The following is a 23,491-nucleotide window of genomic DNA, read 5'->3' on the forward strand; positions in this document are numbered from 1 at the left end:
TTTGCCGGTCGGAACTTTCATCAAGCATGGGTGCATGGTATCCTGTCTAATATGCTCTTTTTTATTCCCTTATTTCACGTTAATAGCATGAATCTGTTTTTGAGATCTAATCAAACCTTAGTAGCTGGGTTGTGGGGACTCTTCATATTTTACAATCCAATCCGATGATGCGAGAACTGATGTATAAGTTATAACTATTATTGCTCCCTCACAGAGGTTACAGTTATTGTCATGCTGGATTCTGGCCCTGGTGTGAGCTTCAGTAATAGGTTAACGTTCTGTATCGCTGTGCAGGGGTTCCACGGTGATGTGGTAGTTAAATGTTTGCTTTGTCGCATCAAATATATATTTTATTATGCAAGTGAGTGACCAACAGGTGGACGATGCATGGATTGGAATTGTCCTGTTCGAGAACCCCATTTTGTTATGTCATTTGAAGGGGGTTCAAGGGATTAAAATGGTCGACATTTTTCATTACATATCGTGCTTGTCTTGGAACTTTCAAAAATAGCTTTCTATTTTGTGTGTGAGGGAGTGATGTCGTGTTCAAACGGGTTGAATAGAATTGAAACATTATTTTGGTTCGATATGGTGTAGTGTAGTTCGAACTGGAATTGATTCGGAATCATGTGATCGAATCGATTCAAAATTGATTAATTCGGTTTAGCTAACATTTGCACATTTACATGCAAATGTTAGCAATGATGCCGTTGTAGGAAAAATTAATTCGGGATTTTCAAGGTGGAGAGACTATTAACATTTGCACCATCAACGTGTTCATCGTAGCATGTAAAAAACCAGACGAAAGTGTGTTTGACATAAGTCATATGTTTTGTTGTGGAAGCAAGCGACGAGCAAAGCAGGTTGCAGCGTTGTCGTGCCATCCGAGACCATATCTATCCTTTTTGCCATTGAAGTGGTTCCAAGGGTTTTTGGCAATTATCGATCCGTTTTCACATGCTGCAGTGACTACAATAAGTGGTGCAAACCATTACCTATCTCGACATAGCTACATCATGTGAGCAAGCAATCTCTATCACGTCCAAAAATTGCTAGTTTCTGAGTTGTTTTCTCGTGCTGCGACGATCACGGTCAGCAATTAGCCTTGCGTTAAGATCGATTCAGACCAACTCTCCCGATTCGATTCGGGATAATCCACCATCTCGGGATGGAACTAACTAATCTAGAAAGATTATACGTCTATATGTAATTTAATTTTCACTCTTTTTTATTTGGTAGCGCTTCTCAAATCTTCTGCCGCATTAATATATATATATATATATATATATATCTAGTCAACCATCAAGATAAATAAACCATGGTTGTCACAAAGAGGGGGCAATCAATCAAGTCAAAATATCCAACACACCCACAGACAACACAAACCAGTCTCGAACTTCTACCGCGTGCTGATCTCGAACAATTCCTTCTCACCTCAACCAAATCCGGGTGCTGTTGCACTACAGAACACCCCCCACCCATTCGCTTTCCCTTCGTCTTCTTCCTCACGTACTACCACGACGTCATGTCCGTCCGCCATCACCTCCCTCGCCTTTCGTCCGTGGCCGGCGAGATGCTCGATCTGGAGAAGACCAACGTCCTCATCCACACTCTCTTCGTCTGGCCAATCTTCTACACCTCCCTCCTCCTCTTCCACTTCACCCCGCCGCTCCTCGACCTGCCCTCCTGGCTCGGCGGCGGCGTCCTGGCCGTCGACCTCGGCCTCGCCTTTGCGGTGGCCTTCGGGCTGTTTTATGTGCTCATGGATCGGAGAGCCGGATCCTTGGCCGCGATCCTCTGCGTCCTCTGCTGGGCCGGCAGCGGTTGCCTTGCGAGTCGCCTTGGCTTCTCTCTTGCTTGGAAGGTGATGTTGGTGCAGCCCATCCTCTGCTTTCTCCTTCTCTTCTACCTGAAGTACATCTGCTGCACTGTCTTTTGTGCTTCTTAATCATCTTCTGTGGAGACTACTCAGATCTTCTTCCCAGTGACCTTTGAATTGCAAATGACAATCCAAAACAAAAGGCATACTGATGTCACCTCCCACGGAGCTGAAATCTGCATCATAAACATACTATGTTCAGCTCCTTATGAGATCTCACAGTTATGGAAGCTATTCAAAACCATAGCCATCCATAACACTGTCCATTACCAGCTTCACCAGCCTATAAATTTTCGATGAACCTAATGATCTTGTTTCCTCCTCTGTTGGAGTACCAGCAGAAATATGGAATCAATGTCAATTCAGATATTTAGGATCAGAGTTTTGTTTCCATCTTTCTCCTGGTGCTGGCTCTCATAAGAACTACATGTTTTCCCTCTTCAAAGTACACTAGTCTTTGTCCTTAAACAAGCTTGGAAATTGTTTCTTCATACAATAGGAAGAGGAAATTGTTATAGCAGATTCTATAGATGGTTTGCATGGATACCTGACTTTTTTTTTCTGATAGAGACCAATGTTCTACTGTTTCTGACACTCTAAAAGTTGGCAATCAGGCAAATTTTGGTTTTCATGATTTGACAATCTTCCTTTGTTGCTTATGATGCCATATAGTGCTTTTTATCTGCCCATGTCCCAGTCCAAACATCTATAACTCTAACTGCATATATTAGTTTGTAGTCACTGCATCGGCATTTCCTCTCAAAGGGAAGACAAAAAATCTCTATTCACAATGTTACATACTACCATCAGTCATACTCAAGTAGCCTTTTTGGTTGTGTATTGCTAGCAGTATCATTCACATGTCTTGACATAGTTGTTTCTATAAAATTACGAGTACCACACCTTCTTTTCATGAGATATCCTCGATCTAAATATATAAAAATAAGTGAAAATGGCATACTACCAAATAAAACAAATCAATCTATATAACTGGAAAAGAAACAAAAACAAAACTCTGTTAGATGCATGACAAAAAAAGTTGTCTTTCTTGGTTGGTGCACCAATAAAAATAAATGTTATCTTTAAGAGATGAAATGTTGTAACAGCAACATCAATTATAATAAGAAAAACGCAATATACAAAACCTCCAATGTGTATTTCTTTTGGCTGCATTATGCAAGAGTTTCACTGTTTCTTTGCTTTCTACAGTTTGTTCTGAAACAAATTCTTTGTACAAACATTTATGACTTAATTATAGGAGAAAGATACAAAACCCCTAAAATCTAGGTGTTATATCTTTATTTAATTTAAAACATAAGCTAGGAGTAGTTTACTCACCATGACACATTGCAGTAACCTAAATGTCATGAATAGGTACTTCATTCAAATTATAGCATGTTAAAATTAACCAGGAGCATAATAAATTACAAAGCAATCTTCAGCATTTTATTGTAAATATATAAAGAGAAATATGCACCTCAGTATTAGATTTTAGTGTGCAAGGATGATTTTACTCCACACGAACAAATACTATAAGAAATATTGATTTTAGTGTGCAAGGATGATTTTACTCCACACGAACAAATACTATAAGAAATATTGATTTTGCTGCTATAGATGAAGAGTGCTGATGTATTTTAGAAGGTATAATATTTGTTTCTTGTTTGATTGAGCTTATGGTCAGGGCCAATCTCTCCTCCAGGTTGTTCTGGTTGCACAATTATTTTGCTGGACTGGGCAATTTTTAGGCCACGGGCTTTTCGAGGTACTCCCACTAAAATTATGGTGTTCTCTGGAATTTCCTATTTTTGAAGCCATATGGTTGTTCATCAGACAAAACTAATCCATATTCTTACAACTCTAGCAGAAGAGAGCTCCAGCTCTTCTTGATAACCTCGTGCAGGCCTTACTGACTGCACCATTCTTTGTCTTGCTAGAGGTAATCATTTAGAGTCAGTAGTTTGTGAAGATTTATTTCCTAGAGTTGGATTTACATTGTTGCAGAAATGCAGGTGATGAAAAATCTGTGTGGTTATGAACCATACCCTGGTTTCCATGCTGGTGTCAATGCAAAGATTGAGGGTGCTTGCAAAGAATGGCAAACAAGCAAGGAGAAGAAGACATGGTAAAAATAGGCACTCGGAAATAGCTGAAAGAATGCTAGTCCAAATTTGCTACTCTTGTAAATCACATGTTCTACTTTTCATGTTGAGTTTGTATACTTATTAATCTAGAATAAGAATGCTGTTGGGAGTGTAGGGGAGTGTCGGGCAAACTGATGAACAGCCAAATATCAGTAAAAAGTTGTTGACAGTTTCATGATTTTTTGTGCCTAATAGTTGTATATATGCTACAAAGCTGAGAGGTTGCAGATTTGGTGATGAGAGAAATAAGCGGCACAAGTAAGATTCAAATTCAGTCCTTAAAAAATTCATTAAGCTGCAGCATAAGAATTTAAAGAGAGTCAAGCCCTGCCTCACCTTTTCTTAAGAACCATTTGTCTGGCTCCAGCTTCTGAAACCTTTAGTTCTCACTGCTTGTCTCTGCTACTAGCTCCAATTTTGCAAATTGCAGATGCATTTCATGTCCCCCATAACTTGTTCATGCCCCCAATAATGTCCATCAAATGGCAACACCTACATTGCCAGCAGTTGGTAAATTATGCTGTCACACGATTTCCTCCCAATGCTACTCTACATGGCTGCTTGTAGAAAATGAAAAAGGAATTGTTTCTCCCTTAATATAAAATCTCCATAGCCATGAGAAAGGTATCACCCCAGGATCTTCATTAGGAACTCCAGTTTTGCAAACATATCAACCAACATTCCTAATGAAAGTAGTATCAATCAAGCAGCTTCCTTCATCCTTAAACCAGGTTTACCCTGTGACAAAAATTGCATGAGCTCTTTACTATCAGTATCAAACAGAGTACAGCCAGCCTCCTTGCTAACTCCTCTGTCATGCATCAACTTCCTCACCTTCTCCACTCCACCCCACTCTCCTCTTGAAGCATAAATATTGGAGAGCAACACAAAGTCCCCACTTGCATCATTCCTCATCCTCAGCAACTGTTCATTAGCTTGCTCAGCCAATTTGACATCGCCATGGATTCGACAAGCTCCAAGCAGTGCCCTCCACACAATTGGGTTTGGTTCAATCTTCATACTATCTATAAATTCAAATGCTTCTTTCAGAAGTCCTGCACGCCCAAGCATGTCCACCATACAACCATAATGCTTGATATTTGGTTCAATCCCATACTCATTCTGCATCAGGCAAAAGTATCTCTTTCCCTGTTCGACCATCCCTCCATGACTGCAAGCAACCAAGACGCCGACGAAAGTGATCTCATCCGGTCTCAATTTCTTCTTAAGCATGTCTTCAAATAAATATAACGAGTCTTCAAAGTGACCATGGATTGCTAATCCTCCAACAATCGAGTTCCATGTTGATAGGTCCTTCTCCCTCAACCCCCGGAAAACCTCCATTGCTCCTTGAATGCTCCCACACTTTGCATACATGTCTATCAATGCATTGCCAAGACATGTAGAAAGCCCATTTCTAGAGCACATCTCCATCAGGGAGACATGTATCCTCTTGCCGATATCCAGAACTCCAGCATCAGCGCATGCAGAAAGCAAGCTCAGCATGGTAACCTCATCAGCCTGCTCCCCTGCAACATGCATCTGTTCAAAAACCTCCATCGCTTGATCATGCTCCCCACATTGCACATATCCAGCGATCATCGCATTCCATGACACAACATCCTTTTCGGGAACCCGATCAAACAACTCCCGTGCCATTGCCATCTCCCCTCGTTTCGCACATGCAGTGATCATGACATTCCAAGAGATCAAATCCTTGGACGGCATATCGTCGAACAACTGACGTGCGATGGTCAGCTCACCTCTTCTTGCGTAGCCTGCAATCAACGCGGACCACGCAACGACGTCCCGTCTGGCAGACCCATCGAAGAGTGAGTCAGCCACTGCCAAGTCGCCACAATTCGCATGCATGTTAATGAGTGCGTTCCTGACAAAGGAATCTGATTCCAGACCAAATTTTGTGATCTTGGCATGGAATTGTGAACCCAACGCGGATTCGGAGAGCTTGGTGCAAGCGCGGAGGAGGAAGGGGAAGGTGAGTTTGTCAGGCCGTGTGCCGGCTCTCTCCATGCGCGCGAACAGGGAAATGGCGTCCGAGGGCGTGGAGGTGTGGGCAGCGCCGCGGATGACGGTGTTCCACATGAAGAGGTCCGGGCGGGGGATTCGGTCGAACAGTTGGAGGGCGTAAGGCACGGCGCCCGCGACCGAGACGGCTGAGGAGAATAGCAGTTCCCGAAGGGCGGAGGCGTCGGAGAGGAAGCCAGTGACGACCATAAGGGCGTGCATCTGCCTCAGGGAGCGGATGGTGCGGCAGCGCCGCCATACCGCCGGTTGGTGCCGCTTGTTGCCTGACTTCCGTATCATGAAGGGCGACGAGGTAAAGCGAAACGATCAGTGCGCCCGCGCTGGACAGGGGGATGCTCTATCCATAGTTTGATCATCCAATTCATAAATCCTCTAATCTTAACCGTCCATTTATCTTGGCCCTCTTTTAAGCCACTGATATCTAGTTTGCATTATTATACGAACAATTTCTCCATAAAACCTCACACTAATGTATTTTTATTTATTGAATGGCCTTTTCTCTTTTGAAAATTTATTCAGGACACCATTATTTATAAATTCCATTTTTATCTTCTTATTCTAATTAAATTTTTTAAAAAAATTCTGAATCGATTGGATATAAATTCCTTTAATTTTTCATTTGGTTTAGTATCAAAGCTTAAAGCTCCATCCAAATTAAGATTAAATAAATAACATATAATTTACTATTCACTATTCTTTTGTTATTGATAATCTCTTTAAAAATAATAAGGTATTTATTTTAATATCTATAGCTAGATTTTATCTTTTATCTTTTTTTTTCAAATAACCTCTTATTTTCATTTGACGTTACTCATGAATTCCTTTTACACTTCTTAACTCATTATTAATGTCATTAACGATAACTTCTTGAATGTAAATTATTGTTAGTCACTCGAAGAGCCTCTCTTATAAGCTGACGGGGGAGGTTGTTAGGCTGACAGCCCATAGTGGGTTCAGCCCATGGTGGGCTTTATCAGCCCACACCCCTTTGACCTAACCCTAGATCAATATAAGGGGGTGTGGTAGTTGCGTTTTGAAGAGTAGGTGGCTGCGTTTTTTGGACAAAAACTATAGCAACGAAGAGATCTTAGCAGCAACAAAGAGGAGAAGAAAAAGGAAGAAAAACAAGAGAAAGAAAGGGAAGAAAACAAGGACAATACAGAGAGACTGTTCTCAATCATCTAACAGTGTTTTCATCTCAGGTTAGATCAAATCTACAGTAAACTTTTACTGTGATTACTTGGGGAGGTTTTAGATATTGTGGACAGTAATGTGATCCTTATATCCTAGTTATTCTCTTGTGATTGTTGCTAGGGTTTATGACAAGAGATTAAGATTTGTATATTCATTATTCTCATAGTGGATTTATCTCTAGTTTACCCTGTGGTTTTTACCCTACACATTGAAGGGGTTTTCTACGTATATCTTGGTGTTCTATTTTACTGTGATTTCATTTAATTTTACTGCGTATTATGGTCTTCTAGTACTTGTTTATATACAAAGGTTATTCCACTTTATATTCTATCACCATCAACTGGTATCAGAGCCCGACAATATGGGGTCAAAAAGCCAAAATAAGTAATTCATTTTTAGTCCTTATAAAAATAAAATTGATTCTTGAACCTCTTTCACGCCCATGTCACGTCGAGGTACCGTAGAAGAAAGAAGAAAAAACTATAAAATCCGATCCAATTTATCGTAATCAATTAGTTAACATGTTGGTTAACCGTATTCTGAAATACGAAAAAAAAATCATTAGCTTATCAAATTATCTATCGAGCCATGAAAAAGATTCAACAAAAGACGGAAACAAATCCACTATCTGTTTTATGTCAAGTAATACGTGGAGTAACTCCCGATATAACAGTAAAAACAAGACGTGTTGGCGGATCGACCCATTAAGTTCCTATTGAAATAGGATCTACACAAGGAAAAGCACTTGCCAGTTATTAGGGGCATCCTGAAAACGTTCGGGTCGAAATATGACTTTCAAATTAAGTTCCAAATTAGTAGATGCTGCCAAAGGGAGTGACGATGCCATACGCAGAAAGGAAGAGACTCATAGAATGGCAGAGGCAAATAGAGCTTTGCACATTTTCGTTAATCCATGAACAAGATCTATATAGACACATGGATCCAGACATCTTGATCGGAAAAGAATCAATAGAAAAAGAATCGGACGATATCTTTCTCGAAACAAACCAAAAGAAAAAGAAAGATGAAACATAAATCATGATCAACTAAGCCCTCTCGGGGGCTTGCTTAAGAAAAAGAAAGAGGAATCTTATGGAAATATCATGGAATAAGGGTTGATCTTATTCATGGGGATTTCGTAAATATCTCATTCCAAAAATAAAAAGTTCGAAACAATTGGGACTTTTTCGGAGATTGGATGCAGTTACTAATTCATGATCCGGCATGTACAGAATGAAAACTTCATTCTCGATTCTACAAGAATTTTTATGAAAGTGTTTCATTTGCTTCTCTTCCATGGAAGTTTCAATTTCAACAAAATCTTTCAATTTCTTTTTTTTTATGTTCAACTCTATGTATTCCTCTATCCGTAGAGTACATTGAATGCATAGAAATGACTATTAACAGCTACTCTAGGAGGAATGTCTTTATGTGGTGCTAACGATTTAATAACTATCTTTGTAGCTCTAAAATGTTTCAGTTTATGTTCCTACTTATTATCTGGATATACCAAGAGAGATGTACGGTCTAATGAAGCTACTTATCGTGACTCTACTCTTATCCCTATTGATATTATCCTTTAACGAAAATGAAAAAAAGAGAAAGCCGAGAAAAGAAAAAAAAATACATTGTACTAAAAAATTAAAAATAAAATTATAAAAAAATTACAAAATAAGTTAATTAATGCAGAAGAAAAACCTGGTCAAGACTTTCTTTAACCATGTTAAGTGCATAAGCGTATGCACAACATAAAACAATGGAAATAAGGGGGAGGACTGGCCACAGTCAATTGGCATAGTGGACCAAAGCAACCTCACACAGAGCTTTCATCGCCGCTTTCTTCATGATCTTGCCGTACGTACCTCTTCCCAACCTCATCGCCTTGTCCATCTCCATGGCATCACCTCCACCTCTCTTCAGTCTCCTCAACAACGCCCTCAAGATCCTCTCGTCCCCTCCCACAGCTTCTGATACGCTCTGCACAGCCATGGACACCGCCGGAATCCGCCGTCCGCATCTCCTCGTCAGCCTCTCAGACTCATAAACGCCGGAATAAGCAGGCCAAAACGATGCTCTCAGGAAACCTTTTGCCTTCCCCTTCACCGTCCATCTACTCATCCCCTCTTCCAGTCTCACTGCAACTCCGTCTAAGTCGGTCCCACTCTTCATAACCATCTCCAGCTCCCTCATCTCCTGCCTGAAGCCGACAGACTCCTCCAATCTGCACCTCTCGCAGCTGCACTCGAATCCCCATCCCTTCGCCATCGCCCTTCGGTCGTCGAGCGGCAAGAGCACGTCGAAATAAGCGAATGTGATCTCCTCGCCGGCCTTTACGTCGCGGGACGCGTGAACGACCACCCGGTCGCCAACGTGCAGCCTCCTCGCGTTCGGGCTGCAAGAATGGTTCACAAAGGATGGCAGTATCCATAGCCCCACTCCGATGTAGTTGCTGTGCTTTCCGTGGATCCCTGCGGAGAATCCCTCTTCTCGTAGGCAATTGACGTCCAAGACCTTCAATATTCTTCCCACGTCTGGCTTTTTGCTCTTGAGAACGAAGAGCTCCTCGGCTGCCTCTGGCTTGAACAGGTCTATGTCAGGAACGTCGAGCTCGCCTTGCCCGGTCCCTGCGGATAGTTGGTAGATCAAGCAAAGTGTTCTGCTGCATTTTTCAGCGACATCGAGAATCTTGTCGACGAAGTCCTTCCACATCACCATTCGAGCACTCTCGCCATGCCGGTCGCCGGATTCTGGCAGTATCCCTCTTCCAACCACTACTGCCCTTGTCACAACCAGTGGCGTACCCGCCTCCACATTCTTGGTGGCAAAAAGCCCTCTTCCGCCGTTGGTGGATCTCCGGATCTCGACGGGGCCGATGTATTCTGCCAGATCCGGGCATTTCTCGCTGAATCCGTTCAAGATCCAGTCGGAGAGGTCGAAGCTCCCGGTCCTCGACTGTGCCTCCAGCTTCCGGCACCGGTACGAGAGCCCCCGAACCACGTCGGCGGCACCGCCGGAAGGCTGGCTTGCGAGCGCCAACTTGAGGCACTCGGACGCCGACGAGTAACGGTCGAGGTCGAGCAAGACTTTGGCTTTGCAGAGGAGGGACTTGAGGTGAGCCGGGTCGAGGTCGAGCGCGTCGTCGCAGTCCTCGAGTGCGCCGGGGAGGTCGCGGGAGCGGAAGCGGGCCTCGGCGCGGTTGGAGAGGGCGAGGCAGAGGGTCTTATGGAGGGAATCGGATGCGGCGCCACTGCCGGCCGCGAGGAGGTGGCTGCGGCAGAGGGAGATAAAGCGGGAGTAGAGGTTGATGTATTCATTCCAGTCCTCCCGGAGGAGGAGCTCCGTGGCCCTAGATCGCAGCTGCTGCAGGTGCTCTTCGATGCTCACCTTCATGTTTGTGTTCGATCGTCCAAGTGACGGAAGAGGCAAGGAATGGCGATGGCTTTTTGAAACGGGACGATGTAACGGTCGAATTCATTCGTGTCCTAATTTTGCTGGGCTTCATTACTTTTCCTTGTAACGGCTACGTTTGACGTGTTCAAATCATAGATTATCATTGCAATTTATGGCGGATATGCTTTAAGATCGGTGCAAATAAATTGTGTGGATTTTAAGATGGAGGCAATTGCTTGAGCGAGCCAAATCACGAGCTTGAGTCGATTATGATTCATATGTTGACTTGATTTTGACTCGTATGCTTTATATAGTTATCTTTTCGAGTTCTAATAATAATAATAATAATCGAAGAAGCGGGCCCATCTCATTGCGTGTAATTTCGAGGGAGTTTTCTCCGCCTTTGCTTCGTCGTTCGTCCCGACTCCGAAACCAGTAGATAACATAACGAGGGTGAGGCTGAGAATTAGGGCTCTCATGGCCGTCTCTCTTATCTGTTTCTCCATCTCATAAATACATATATGGTTAGTTTTCGTTTCCTGCCCCTCTTCTCGTATTGGTTCGAAGGCGTGGTGAAGAGCGCGACGACCCGACACATACGGAAGACATGATCACCACGGCAGCCGCTTCCTCTTCGTCTGCGATGGCGATTGCGGTGCCCCACCGCGGACGCCTGCGGAGGCTCTCTCTCTCCCCGCCGCCCGACAGTATCGGCGTCAGGTCTCGCCCCCACCACCTCCTTTTCCCCTCGTTCTTGGTTGCTTGAGATTGTTTATTTCCTGGATTCAGTTCGCAAAATTGGTGTGAGAATCTGTTCCATCTTCAATAAGCTCTCTTTCTGCGAGTTGTTCCTATTTGTGAATCCCGTTCTTGTCAAGACTGGATTTATGTTGCGGTTGGCCTTATGTTCTTTGTTGGGTATCCCTCGTAGCGTTTAATATAATGATCGCTGTTATTCTTATTATTTACTTGATAACAGTATTGACTTCTGTTACTTCGTCAATGACATGATGTATTAACCTAGAGCAGCGAATTAGTTGCATGATGATGTTTGAAACTCCATGATAGGCAGCTGTTTTCATTCTATTCTGCTCACGTTCTATCCGTAAGAAATTTCAGGAGGAAGCTTCAAACTGTGGTCAAGGCATCAGCACGAGTTGAAAGATACTCAAAGAGCGACATAATTGTCTCACCGTCTATTCTCTCTGCTAATTTTGCAAAGCTGGGTGAGCAGGTTTACTTCCAACTCTGATCGGAGGAAAACAAATAGTTATACCTGGCATTTCCTTGAGTTCATGATTTCATTGACGTTCAATTTGGTGCTCATGGACATTTTGTTTTGAAGCTCTCACTAAGGCAGGTAGTCTGCTATAACTAAGAAATACTAGCGTATTCATCTACTTGATCAAATTAGATAACTAAATCATGGTTTTAAATGTTGCACTTGGAGTCTTTTTGGTCGATTTAGCTATTTGTCAGGTTCAAATGTCAGAGAATTTAGCTTAGTCCGAGGTTTCTTAAGAACATTAGAGACTTTCAAGAATTGATTGGCACATGTCTCATAAAAAGAATTCCTTAAAGTGCATGGCTTATACCTTAGTGTTCAACTTAACGCAAGCACTAGACTTTTGGGAGCTAATTTTTCATGCACCCAATGCAGGAACTTAATGGTCATTTACATTATATTTGTTTCAGCTTGAGATTCCTTAGTCACAACATACTTTGGGGTTCTTTGAGAGATGCTTTTTACCTGCTAATTTGAAATAGGAGGTCAATCAAATCGTTCTTATATTGTTTTTGTATGTTTTGACTAACCAATTTTTAATTGTTAATGTCTCAAGATTTTTTCTTATATGAAACTGAAATTTGTCAGGCTAGATAGTTTTGTTCTCACTGTATAGGGAAAATCATCTCGATAGATGAGTTTGTGGCCATTGACCCAATAGATCAGAAATTTGCTTCACGTCTACTTCTTTTTCTGTTGCTGATGCTTCTGCTAATAATTATTCTTGTTTTATCATAGAAAAATTCTTTTCTGAATTTGTGGCATGATGTTGAAAAATTTTGATGACAACATGGTTGAAGAAGAGCTTGCTTTGGGGAAATTAATGATCAGTTTTATGCATATAGGTTAAAGCTGTTGAAGTGGCCGGATGTGATTGGATTCATGTTGATGTGATGGATGGACGCTTTGTGCCAAATATCACCATAGGACCTCTTGTTGTTGATGCCTTGCGCCCAGTGACTAATCTCCCATTGGATGTGCATTTGGTATTTTTTTTCCCAGCTTTAAAATATCAAAGTTCTGGCTTTAAATTTATAAACTTGCACATATTTATAAAATTTTGATTTCCCCAATAATTACACATTTGTTTCTATTGAGTCATATTTAATTTATTTATTGTGGTATCCCAATTTCAGATGATTGTGGAACCTGAGCAGCGAGTTCCAGACTTTATCAAGGCAGGTGCTGACATTGTCAGTGTTCATTGCGAACAATCATCTACTATTCATTTGCATCGGACAGTTAATCAGGTAATTTGTAGAATCAAATATTCTCTCTCAGTTACAGTGAAATGGTAACATGTGGTCCATGACTGCAATAGTCCATAAACTTTTTATTCAACATACAAGTTTAACATATGCAAATTTCATCCTGTTGCAAGTAACTTTTTATGCACCCTTAATCTATCTCACTATATGAAATTGACTTATTTAGGACAATAGTCTGCTGGACAATTATATTTTTGAATCGTATATACTAATTAAATCTCCATTTTGAAGTTTGAGTTCTGGCATCTATAGATCAATGCTTCCATTATAGAGTGGAGGTTACAAACTTGCTCTTAGACGAAGTATCATCTCTATTAGAACCCTTTTCCTGAACAAATAAGTCAGGTGATTGGCTTAAATGTGTAAAACCTTTTGTTATGTTTTGACATCTTGATTCTATTTGTCTTCTGCGCAAATTTATTGTTGTGCATTGTCATATGGCTTGAGTGCTTTCTGGTGAAACTGATAAAGGTATATAGGGAAGCACTACTGATCGTGGTTTTACATGTCATACCTTTTGAGTTGTGGTCCCTTTCTGTTTCCGTGGAAGGAAAGTAGTTAGCAAACATCTTATTCATGGCATGGTGTGATGATAATTTTTGCAATTGCTTTTTTGGAGCTAAATTCCCCAGAAAACTTGCCAGAAAACTGCTTACTCCAACTGAAAACTTTTGTATTCTTTTTCTTTGTGGTTACATCGGAGATTGCATTTTTAACTCACTGAAATAGTTCCGTAAGAAAATTAACTGATCGTCTACTTGAAATTCTTTAAATATGACACTGTTTTCTTTTTAAAGTAAAGATTATTGGTTTCCCTTCAAGAATAGGTATATTTTTGTTAGTTACATTCTACACTGTACTATTATTGCCTAGCAAGATAAGGTTCAGTTCTAGACTCTGGGACTTGACAGTGGCATGACCTCATGTAGGAGTACGGTGTTTTTCTCTTCAGAAAACGAACCAGAATATTAAATTTTGGAGCATGTTTCCTCATGTGGTTGTTATAGTTATTTCATTTCTCTGTGTGAATTGTACTGGGTGACAGTTTGGAAGTTGTACACTGGAGACTGGACAAATATGTACTTTAACCCTCGATTTTTTTCAGGTTAAGGGTCTTGGAGCAAAAGCTGGCGTTGTTTTAAACCCTGCAACCCCATTAAGTGCCATAGAGTATGTGCTAGATGGTAAGACTTTTCTCTGAGAATTTACATCAGACTTTTCTCAATATTCAGTTTGGTTGTTATAATTATCTCATATAAGTTGTGCCATCTTTAATATCTCTGAATTGGTTTTGCTTGAGTAGTTGATGTTTCTACATTATTTAACTTTTTCTTGTCGTCTATTTTCTATTTTTAGTTACTTAGGCTTACTACAAGATATATTCAGTTTGGTTAAGGATGCATGTGACAGCAAAAAACAGCATTTACAGTTCTATTTTTAAAGAAACAAAGTTAGATACGGTGCTACATATAAATTGTGCCATCTGTCAATATCATATTATGTCAAATAGTAAATATAACAGAATTAACTATACAGAGTCATGTACATATACTTATTATTTACAGCATTACTGGGTTGTAGGTGTTTAAAGTGATACTCCAGATCAAATATGCAATACTTTTTGGGTGCAAAACAATGAAATTGATGTGGATGTTTAAAGTGCCTGCAGTGTTTTTTTTAAAGAATCCTTCCTTGGAGCTTAGTTTATGATTTGACCCAGGGTTCTTATTCTGATGGTATATAATGCAGTCGTTCGCATGGTATGTACCATCAACAAGGGTCCGGAGGCTTGAAATACGAGGATAAGGAAACATAGAAGGGTTGAACACTAGCCTCTTTCCAGACAGAATTTGATCCATGTTGATGAAAAAAGCAATGGGTCTGATGCTGTTGAACAGACATGGTATCTGCTGAGTTGAAACCCACAAAAACACCTAATTTTTCACTTGCAAATACTAGTTGATTCAGGTCTTATTAATAGTTGGAATGAGAATGCTGGCTTTGGGTCCAATAGCCTTTTTTATGTTGTTGGAATGGAACTAATAAATAAGTGAATGAGCCCAGAAACATGATACATTGCTTATGTAATATTCTGGGGGTTGGCCCACAAAGTTTGTGTGATTATCCATTTAAATGGGTTTTCAGATTCGTCTTCATATCTAGTGTTATATGGTTTATGATTCATTGTAAGGACTGGCCACTTGAAGTTATTGATTCTGAGATGACATCTAATATCAACTCCAGAAGTACTGAGCAATTTTCCACTTTTCACTTGGGCAGTGGTTGATCTGGTCTTGATCATGTCAGTTAATCCTGGCTTTGGTGGGCAGAGTTTTATTGAAAGTCAGGTGAAGAAAATTTCAGAATTGAGGAGGTTATGTGCTGAAAAGGTACATATGAACAACATATTTTCTTTTTCCAAATCAGCTTTCTGGAAACAATGGGATATGCATTTTATTGTTTTCCCTGACATGCAGGGTGTAAATCCATGGATTGAAGTAGATGGTGGAGTTGGTCCTTCAAACGCATATAAGGTGCCGTTCTCAATTCTTAAACATTAGTTAATTGTTCAAAGATGACTACTTCACGGGATACCTATTTAATTATGACTAAAAACAGAAAACCATCATATTGATTCATCTTTTCTAATAGTTCTGATATTACAACCAACTAGTGCTGTTGCATTTTCTGCTCCATATTCACTGACGAGATTCCTGATCTCATCTAAGTCAAGTAGCAATACGGTTTGAGTTTTATGGTAGAGCAACTAATTTAATTATTTCTGCATTGCAGGTTATCGAAGCTGGTGCCAATGCCATAGTTGCAGGTTCTGCAGTATTTGGTGCTAAAAATTATGCAGAAGGTACGGTCTGTGTTTTTTCTTGTTCAGTAACTTAAAACTTTTGTACTCAAACTTTTGTACTCTCAGAACTATACATTAGGATTACATAGAAGTGAAAGGAACAATGGGAAACTTCAATCTTGAAAGACTCGTGTGCCCATTTCATTTAATGAATGATTTTTGGTTTTGCAGCAATAAAAGGCATCAAGACTAGTAAAAGACCTACGGCAGTTGCAGTATAAGGTACAGTTTCATCAACAAGGATTACTTGGTGTTGTTAATTGGTGATCACTCCACTGTAAGTCATTACAGCAGTACACTTGAAGTTGGATACAGTGACATATTCTACCAGTATGGGTTATTTCTATTGCCTATAATAGATACATTACTTCTTTGTCCAGAACCTTAGTTAGCTGATTTATTTATTTGTTTAAGAAAGAGGGTTCATTTATAGGAATTGTAATGAAACAGATATGATTTAAACATCCTCTGGTGATTCTATTGATAATGAGCAAAATTTTCCTCAACCTTTCAGCCACTCTCATCCTCCTGGCCTCCATCAAGTTAACTGCAGTTTTTTAGATGAAAATGAACTTGTTCTCCAATACAAATTGACAGTTCCTTTTTAAGGCAAAGTTTTCAGTGGCATTTATCTTGTAATCGTCTTACTATTGTGTGCTCATTGATTAAGCAGTTCTAAATTCTCTCTTTATCAACTTACGATATTGCTATTTGTTAAAAGAATATACATTTATGCAGATAACAAACTGAAAACCCTGTTGAGAGCATCAACCTGCAAGGCTTGGAGCTTGTCATTCGCCCCGATTGATCAACGTAGTTCAAAGTTTGTAATTGTGAATTGTGGCATTTACAGGAATCTTTTGGTAACTGACGCAATACGGAAACTATTGGAGTTGGCTTTATGCTTAATACAGCTTTTTGATGCTTCCTGCAGTGTTAATTAATTTATTGTAAATTGCCGTGTGAATAAGGATGTGGGTAAAAATTCCATTCGAAAATAAAGAAATCCAATTGCCTATATGCACCCTTTGCGTTGGGTTCTAACATTGCTTTATTGCGGTATGCTGATGCTTGGTGTCTCCGTTTCTCTGGGAGGAGGACAAATTTCTTTTAACTCGTCATCATTCTTTGTTATATGTTCATGTTTTTGGAAGTAATTTTTTATAGCAGTAGCAAGGAAAACATGCTTGACAACGTAACTGCAACGGTGTTTTTACGGAGGGCTTTTAATTGCGTTTCAACTGTTTGAAAGCAGATACTCGGATGCCGTTTATTGGATCCCCCCTCTGCAACAAATTGTGGGTGTGGATTTTTACTTCGGATCGATCGACATTGTCGATTCGGACATGGATTTTGGATTTCTCGCAAATCTGAAAATAAATGTAAATCCGATAATGATACTCGTTTTAGATTCATTAAGCCTATCGGATTCATATGCGGATCCTATATGGATCCGATCCCTTCCCAATACGAGCGCTGTTTCATGTCGAGGTGAGAGTTCCACCTTAGATCCCATCATCTGTCGACTATCCGGGACAGGGTCCATGTTTCTCCACCCATGAAAGCGGAGCCGCCCTCGTGAGCCGCGGGGTCCATCGGCAGAGACTTGCAGCGCAAGTAGGAAGAACTCTGGGACCGTGACTGGACCGAGACAGGGGATCCTCATCTCTCTAACCTTTCCATGGAGCCCATTACCATGATGGCCCAGCCTGCAACTGGGCCTTGTGATGATGTACTCCACCAACCAAACTAGTCGGCTACACCACAGCCGTCGCCCGAACGTTTCACCTATTCTCTACACCAATCAAAATCTCCCTTCCACAATGGGTCCCGCCAAGTTCCCAGCGTGGGTTTGCGAAAACGCTCGGGCGCCTGCTCTACACGCGAACCGCAAAGATAAAATGGGTGAGTAGAATCCACGGCTGGATTCAAATGTTCACGAATCGTAAAGCAATCCAACGGTGAGGAAGGAAAGATAATCATCAATCATCGCCGCTTCTACAGAAAGCAATTTCTTTCTTTCCGATAAATTACCTCTCATTTGTTCTCTTTTCATTTCGTTTCCGATGCGGTCGCCGTCCTCTACGCTCACAATGGCCATCTCCTCCGCCCTCTGCCTCCCGTCGACACCACACTCTAAACCCTACTTCTCTGCCGCCGACTGCCGCTCGTCCGACTCCGGCGCTCGGCCACGCATCGAAATGCCCGCCGCCTCTTCCCTCCGCGGTGGCCGCGCCTCTCCGTTGATCCTCCGGTTTCCCCCCAATTTCGTGCGCCAGTTAAGCATCAAGGCGCGCCGGAACTGTTGCAACATAGGGGTCGCGCAGATCGCGGCGGCTTCGTGGTCGAATGACCCTCCGGCCTTCGAGGGTCCACGCTCCGCTGCCTCGTCGGACGCTTCTGCGGTTCCCGAGGCGGCGGGGTCGGATGGTTCCACCCACGTTGGTGGTGGAGTCGATCATAGTGGTGTAGATTTGGGTGTTCCGGGAGTGCAGGAAGCGAAAGCCTCTGTCGTTGCAAAGACCGCAGCGTTATTCAGCTCTGATGGGAGCCTTGCGGTTCATGCTGGTACAGAATCTTCAGTTTGTCATGTCTTTCTTCTCTTTTCTAGCAGATATTAGGTATCTTTTCTGAACGTTAGATCTATGCCTATGCTGAATAATAATCTTATGTATTGATGCTAAAAATTGAGACCTCAATGCTCAGAAACATGAAACTAGAATACTTAGAACTACCATTTTCTCGTAGATGAATGGTTAATAAAGCCATCGTTTAGTTGAGTAGCTTGGCTACTACTTTTTTTGTGTCTATTGTGAATATACCAATTTGATTTGGTGATCTGGCTTTAGTAAATTGACCATGTAAGATTGTGAAGGTCTCTCTTCATATTATTGTACAGGTGAGAGACTTGGGCGTGGTATAACCACAGATGGCATTACCACCCCGGTTGTTAATACTTCAGCCTACTGGTTCAGCAACTCAGATGAGTTGATTGACTTCAAGGTTTCTGGTTATATTTCAAGTATTAGTTGGAACTTGTTTTACCATTGCTTGGGCTCTTTATGAGATTTAATTATTCTATTGCATTGTCATTTTTATTCTGTAGGAAAAAAGACATGCTAGTTTTGAATATGGTCGCTATGGGAACCCAACCACACAGGCATTGGAGGAGAAGATGAGGTGCGCTTTGGTTTTTATGTCTTGGATATCTATTCTGTTTGCTGATCCACACTGTCGTTCAATGCTACTTTATCTTTGAGCAGTGCGCTAGAGAGAGCTGAATCAACCTTGTTTGTTTCATCTGGCATGTATGCCAGTGTAGCTATGTTCTCGGCTTTGGTTCCTGCTGGTGGGCATATTGTGACCACCAATGACTGTTACAGGAAGACCAGAATTTTCATTGAAAGTGAACTTCCAAAGATGGGAATTTCGGTAACTCCCTAAAATTCTTTATTTTCTATATAATAGAATGTGGAGCTTGTATGAGATGCTTTTCAGGCTTGCTTTATCATTTTGGCATGGCTGGAAGATGTGCAGTGGTTAAAATATGTTCTATGACATCCATTATTATTTGGTGAAAACTTCCTACAATGACTCTTTTAATCACAAGTGCAAATTTTGGTTGATTTGATAATGATCTCTTGGACCCATTTGTATATTGACCGTGTGCTGGGCATTTAATTTTTCGTTAAACACCTTCTGGACATAAATGCTCAACATACATATGCATGTGAAGAAATATCAGTGTCAATAAGCTGGGTTTATCCAACGACCAAACTGTGGTGACCCAAAAGAGTAAAGGCTGAAGGTTTAGGCCCTTAGGCACAGTTAGACTTTTTTTGATGAGTTCTAACCTACTCCTGGCTGGGCACAATTTTATTTCTCCCAAGAACTCCATCATGACTGTTGGTCTGGCATGGCCCAAGATTTGTTTTATTCTGGACTAGTTTTAGATCTAATCTTCAAACTGTAGGCGTACTTCAAACCCAGGTCCAACCTAGCCCATTCTTTCTCTAATTTGCTTTCTTCCCGAGATCACATAGGCCAGCCTTGTGGAGCTTCACTAGAGCCTATTAAATTAATTTCATGTTTAATTCGAACCTAAGCTTAGGTTAGCTTTAGACTAGGTTCAGTTTTGAGTATAAAATAATTGGTCCCAGGACTTCTGAATGAATGAAGGAAATAAGATAATCACTATAGAGTTTAATTGATTATGTCACAGTGATCAAATCTTTGACTCGTACATGTGTGTAGCATTACTAAAAGATATTAGCCTTCTGAATTATTTTTGCTTAACCTTCTTGTCAATGTTCTATTGTATCTCATCATTCGATCTGTTATATATGTCTATGCTGTTTTTTGCATCCTTCTGATTTCAATATTCTTGAAATGCAGGCAACTGTCATTGATCCTGCTGATACTGAGTCCCTAAAAAGCACATTGGAACAAAATAATGTTTGTAATGCTTCTTCACTTTTGATATAATATATATATTATGTTTATTAATTTCCCTAGTTGGTCTGTTGCTAACAAAATCTTTTGCTCAGGTAACTCTTTTCTTCACAGAATCTCCAACTAATCCATTCCTCAGATGTATTGATATTGAGTTGGTTTCGCGACTTTGCCATAACAATGGTGCATTGGTTTGCATAGATGCCACTTTTGCATCACCTGTTAATCAGAAGGCTTTAGCTTTAGGGGCTGACCTAATATTGCATTCTGCCACAAAATTTATTGCTGGTCACAATGATGTAAGTTAAATGAGGCATGACAAAAGTTTTAATTATTTTTTGGAATAAATTATAAAATTACTTCCTTTTTTAGGTCATTGGAGGTTGCATTAGTGGTTCTGAGGAGCTAATCTCCAAAATCCGGCTCTATCATAATGTTGTTGGTGGTGTCCTTAATCCTGTAAGTGACTCTCTGGTACCACGCCAATGAGGGAATTGCCAATTTAAACTGTATTGAACGTAACTGCAACTTTGTACAAATTTCCACTGTTCAGAATGCCGCATATATGATCCTCAGAGGTATGAAGACGCTGCATCTGCGTGTACAGAATCAAAATAGTACAGCATTGAGGATGGCCCAACTTTTGGAGGAGCATCCTAAGGTATGTGAAGGAAAACTATATTCCTTTTATATATTTTATTTGATGGTAATGGAAGATGATCAGGGTGCCTTTGCTTTATAAATAATTCCCACTAATTAAACCACCTGTTGCAACTCCAACCTTCTTACCCTCCAGGCTCGCAGTTGATTGTGCTCAGATCATGAGTTTTAGTTGTTTAATCTAACTAGTTTTAAGTAGCATTTCTAATGTCGTTTTGGTATATCACAAGAATATTAGTTTAATACTGTTCTCTGTTAACAGAAATCATCTGTTTCAACTCTTTATTTCTTGCTCTACTTCATAGAACAACTAATGGACGTCACATTTGAACCTTACCATGCCATTTTAATAGATGGTGGGTGAGGGCGATTGTGCAGGTGCCCAGTTTACCACTGAATAAGGTTATTTAATGGTTGTGAAAGTCAGGATATAGGAAAGTGTTTCTACCTTCAAAGATTTTTTGTCTAGGTGGAGAGGGCAGAGGATAACAAAAAAGAATGACGTTTGACTTCAAAAGCATGGTTCTGAACGATCTCTACAATGATGTCATTTTCTTAATATTCTTGCTCAGATCTTTCTGTTAAAGCAGCCAACCAACAAAACAGATCTACTAGGTTTGTATAAATTGATACTAGTTACTATATGCTGAATGGCTCTATTTTGCTTCTAGAGATGAATCAATGTTAGTGTGAGAAACTTCAAAATTTCTCCCGTACATAATTAGAAAATTGGTTATCTTTGACATAAAAGGAGGTCATCCTGTATCATGGTTCTTCTGTCTGATTTAGAAATTTGCAATTTCTGCATGCTAGCACATATTACTACCCTTCCAAGATTGAAATTTTTTTAAGAATTGAATCTATTGTTGCTACTTTTATATTCATGAATGTGTTTCAGAATTTTTTTCACCTATAAAAACAGAGAATTGTTTCAAGGTTCCTCAGAGCCTTTGCACTTGCACTCTGGTTTGCAAGTATGGTTTCTACTAGGCTTCTTTTACATGTATAAAAGTAAATAGATAGAAATTTCTGTATCTCGAATCTCCTGGAAGATCTTTCTTTTATTGTGTGTAGATTCCATGTTTAACGTTTATCATGGTTTGGTTCGTGATTTTTATAGTAGCTGTCATTATTTGGTGGAGTGGATTGTAGAAAATAATGTTCAACAATAGAAACACTAATTATTTTCACTGTTTTACGAGTTCTTAGCTATACTTTTTGTTTGAGTTTTAACATAGTTTTTGTTAGATAATCCGTGTCTATTATCCTGGCCTGCCAAGTCATCCAGAACATCACATTGCCAAGCGTCAAATGACTGGTTTTGGTGGCGTGGTCAGTTTTGAGGTGAGGACCATCTTTGGCTCCGTAGCCAGGAGCTATAAATATCTCACACATCTGAACATTATGGTTACATGGGTGATGCAGATAGCTGGTGACTTGAGCACTACCAAGAAGTTTCTTGATTCTTTGAAGATACCTTACATTGCTCCATCATTTGGAGGCTGTGAAAGTATCGTCGATCAACCTGCCATCATGTCTTACTGGTAATTCATTTAGTGAACAATTAACTATGTGTGAGGTTTCCATTGACTGAGTACATGTAGAAATAGGATGTATGTTGATTATTCTGTGGTTGGAAACCCATTGATTGCTTACTTAATACATAGTGCAAGAATATGAGTTCTGACCTGCATCATCTGTGTGCAGGGACCTCAGCAGACCGGAAAGAACAGCCAAGTATGGGATCAAGGACAACCTGGTTAGGTTCAGTTTTGGGGTTGAGGGTTTTGAGGACTTGAAGGCTGACATCCTTCAGGCCTTGGAGAAGATCTAATGTAGCATGTTCGTTTGTGGTTTGAGTTTGGTGGTGTAAGCTGATCACGCCATGTCTTCTTCCTCCGTGTTATCGTCATGCTATCTAAACAATGACTTGCTTATCTTAGGACAATGAGAAGGTAATATCATCTATCTTATTTACATTACTTGAAAAGACTTGTTATTTAGCTGTCAAATTGTATGTGATGGTTTAAAAGACTTATAGTTAATATTTCATGAATTTCAAAGTATATTGCTTAGGTTTGTTTTCATTTCAAAATAATCCATGAAATGTTTATTTTTTTTCTCACATAACCTCTTCTTTTTTACTTTATTCTTGTAGAGTGTCGCTTGTTTTCTACAAGATGATATTATCCTTGTATGATTGGTTGTCATCATCTCTTTTAGGTGGGTATTGTCGATTGTCACCTTCGTCTCACTATGATCGTCTTGAGACGTTTGAGACGTTAGGAGGCTTAAGATCATGACATCGCA

At 40.4% G+C, this 23,491-nt stretch overlaps 5 protein-coding genes across 11 annotated transcripts; 3 read left to right on the forward strand and 2 right to left on the reverse strand.

Annotated features, from left to right (window-relative positions):
• The first annotated feature begins 1,293 nt into the window (after positions 1-1,293).
• Positions 1,294-4,201, forward strand: LOC135582935 (2-hydroxy-palmitic acid dioxygenase MPO1-like). 4 transcript variants are annotated; one of them, XM_065186929.1, is made up of 4 exons: positions 1,294-1,864; positions 3,582-3,644; positions 3,744-3,818; positions 3,884-4,021. In XM_065186929.1, the coding sequence occupies exons 1-4, from the start codon at positions 1,319-1,321 to the stop codon at positions 3,893-3,895; spliced, it is 696 nt and encodes a 231-aa protein (XP_065043001.1). In that variant the 5' UTR covers positions 1,294-1,318; the 3' UTR covers positions 3,896-4,021. The 4 variants fall into 4 exon arrangements, with proteins under 4 accessions (XP_065043001.1, XP_065042999.1, XP_065043002.1 ...); XM_065186927.1 differs by having other exon boundaries at positions 1,295-1,864; positions 3,892-4,201; XM_065186930.1 differs by having other exon boundaries at positions 1,298-1,864; positions 3,747-3,818.
• Positions 1,303-6,421, reverse strand: LOC135676101 (pentatricopeptide repeat-containing protein At5g15300-like). The gene is made up of 2 exons (XM_065186926.1): positions 4,360-6,421; positions 1,303-2,055 (listed from the first exon to the last, which is right to left on the reverse strand). The coding sequence occupies exon 1, from the start codon at positions 6,346-6,348 to the stop codon at positions 4,726-4,728; it is 1,623 nt and encodes a 540-aa protein (XP_065042998.1). The 5' UTR covers positions 6,349-6,421; the 3' UTR covers positions 1,303-2,055; positions 4,360-4,725.
• Positions 6,422-8,667: 2,246 nt separating this feature from the next.
• On the reverse strand, positions 8,668-10,829 carry LOC103987491 (methyltransferase FGSG_00040). The gene has a single exon (XM_009405815.3). The coding sequence runs from the start codon at positions 10,651-10,653 to the stop codon at positions 9,049-9,051; it is 1,605 nt and encodes a 534-aa protein (XP_009404090.2). The 5' UTR covers positions 10,654-10,829; the 3' UTR covers positions 8,668-9,048.
• Positions 10,830-11,081: 252 nt separating this feature from the next.
• LOC103987492 (ribulose-phosphate 3-epimerase, chloroplastic) lies at positions 11,082-17,089 on the forward strand. Of its 3 annotated transcripts, none has more exons than XR_001978608.2 (10): positions 11,082-11,373; positions 11,773-11,887; positions 12,784-12,924; positions 13,075-13,188; positions 14,312-14,390; positions 15,487-15,596; positions 15,684-15,740; positions 16,000-16,069; positions 16,241-16,346; positions 16,808-17,089. XR_001978608.2 is itself a non-coding variant. In XM_009405816.3 (10 exons), the coding sequence occupies exons 1-9, from the start codon at positions 11,261-11,263 to the stop codon at positions 16,288-16,290; spliced, it is 849 nt and encodes a 282-aa protein (XP_009404091.2). In that variant the 5' UTR covers positions 11,083-11,260; the 3' UTR covers position 16,291; positions 16,808-17,089. The 3 variants fall into 3 exon arrangements, 2 of the variants coding, with proteins under 2 accessions (XP_009404091.2, XP_065043003.1); XM_009405816.3 differs by having other exon boundaries at positions 11,083-11,373; positions 16,241-16,291; XM_065186931.1 differs by lacking the exons at positions 11,082-11,373; positions 11,773-11,887 and adding an exon at positions 11,990-12,013 and having other exon boundaries at positions 16,241-16,291.
• Positions 17,090-18,105: 1,016 nt separating this feature from the next.
• On the forward strand, positions 18,106-23,247 carry LOC103987493 (cystathionine gamma-synthase 1, chloroplastic). Of its 2 annotated transcripts, none has more exons than XM_018827038.2 (11): positions 18,106-18,637; positions 18,969-19,072; positions 19,176-19,249; positions 19,387-19,501; positions 20,465-20,524; positions 20,617-20,820; positions 20,894-20,980; positions 21,075-21,182; positions 22,430-22,525; positions 22,607-22,725; positions 22,889-23,247. In XM_018827038.2, the coding sequence occupies exons 1-11, from the start codon at positions 18,136-18,138 to the stop codon at positions 23,013-23,015; spliced, it is 1,596 nt and encodes a 531-aa protein (XP_018682583.2). In that variant the 5' UTR covers positions 18,106-18,135; the 3' UTR covers positions 23,016-23,247. The 2 variants fall into 2 exon arrangements, with proteins under 2 accessions (XP_018682583.2, XP_009404092.2); XM_009405817.3 differs by having other exon boundaries at positions 18,121-18,637; positions 19,333-19,501.
• The last annotated feature ends 244 nt before the right edge of the window (positions 23,248-23,491 follow it).

Source organism: Musa acuminata, chromosome BXJ1-6, assembly GCF_036884655.1.
Source record: "Musa acuminata AAA Group cultivar baxijiao chromosome BXJ1-6, Cavendish_Baxijiao_AAA, whole genome shotgun sequence".
NCBI classification, from domain to species: Eukaryota; Viridiplantae; Streptophyta; class Magnoliopsida; order Zingiberales; family Musaceae; genus Musa; species Musa acuminata.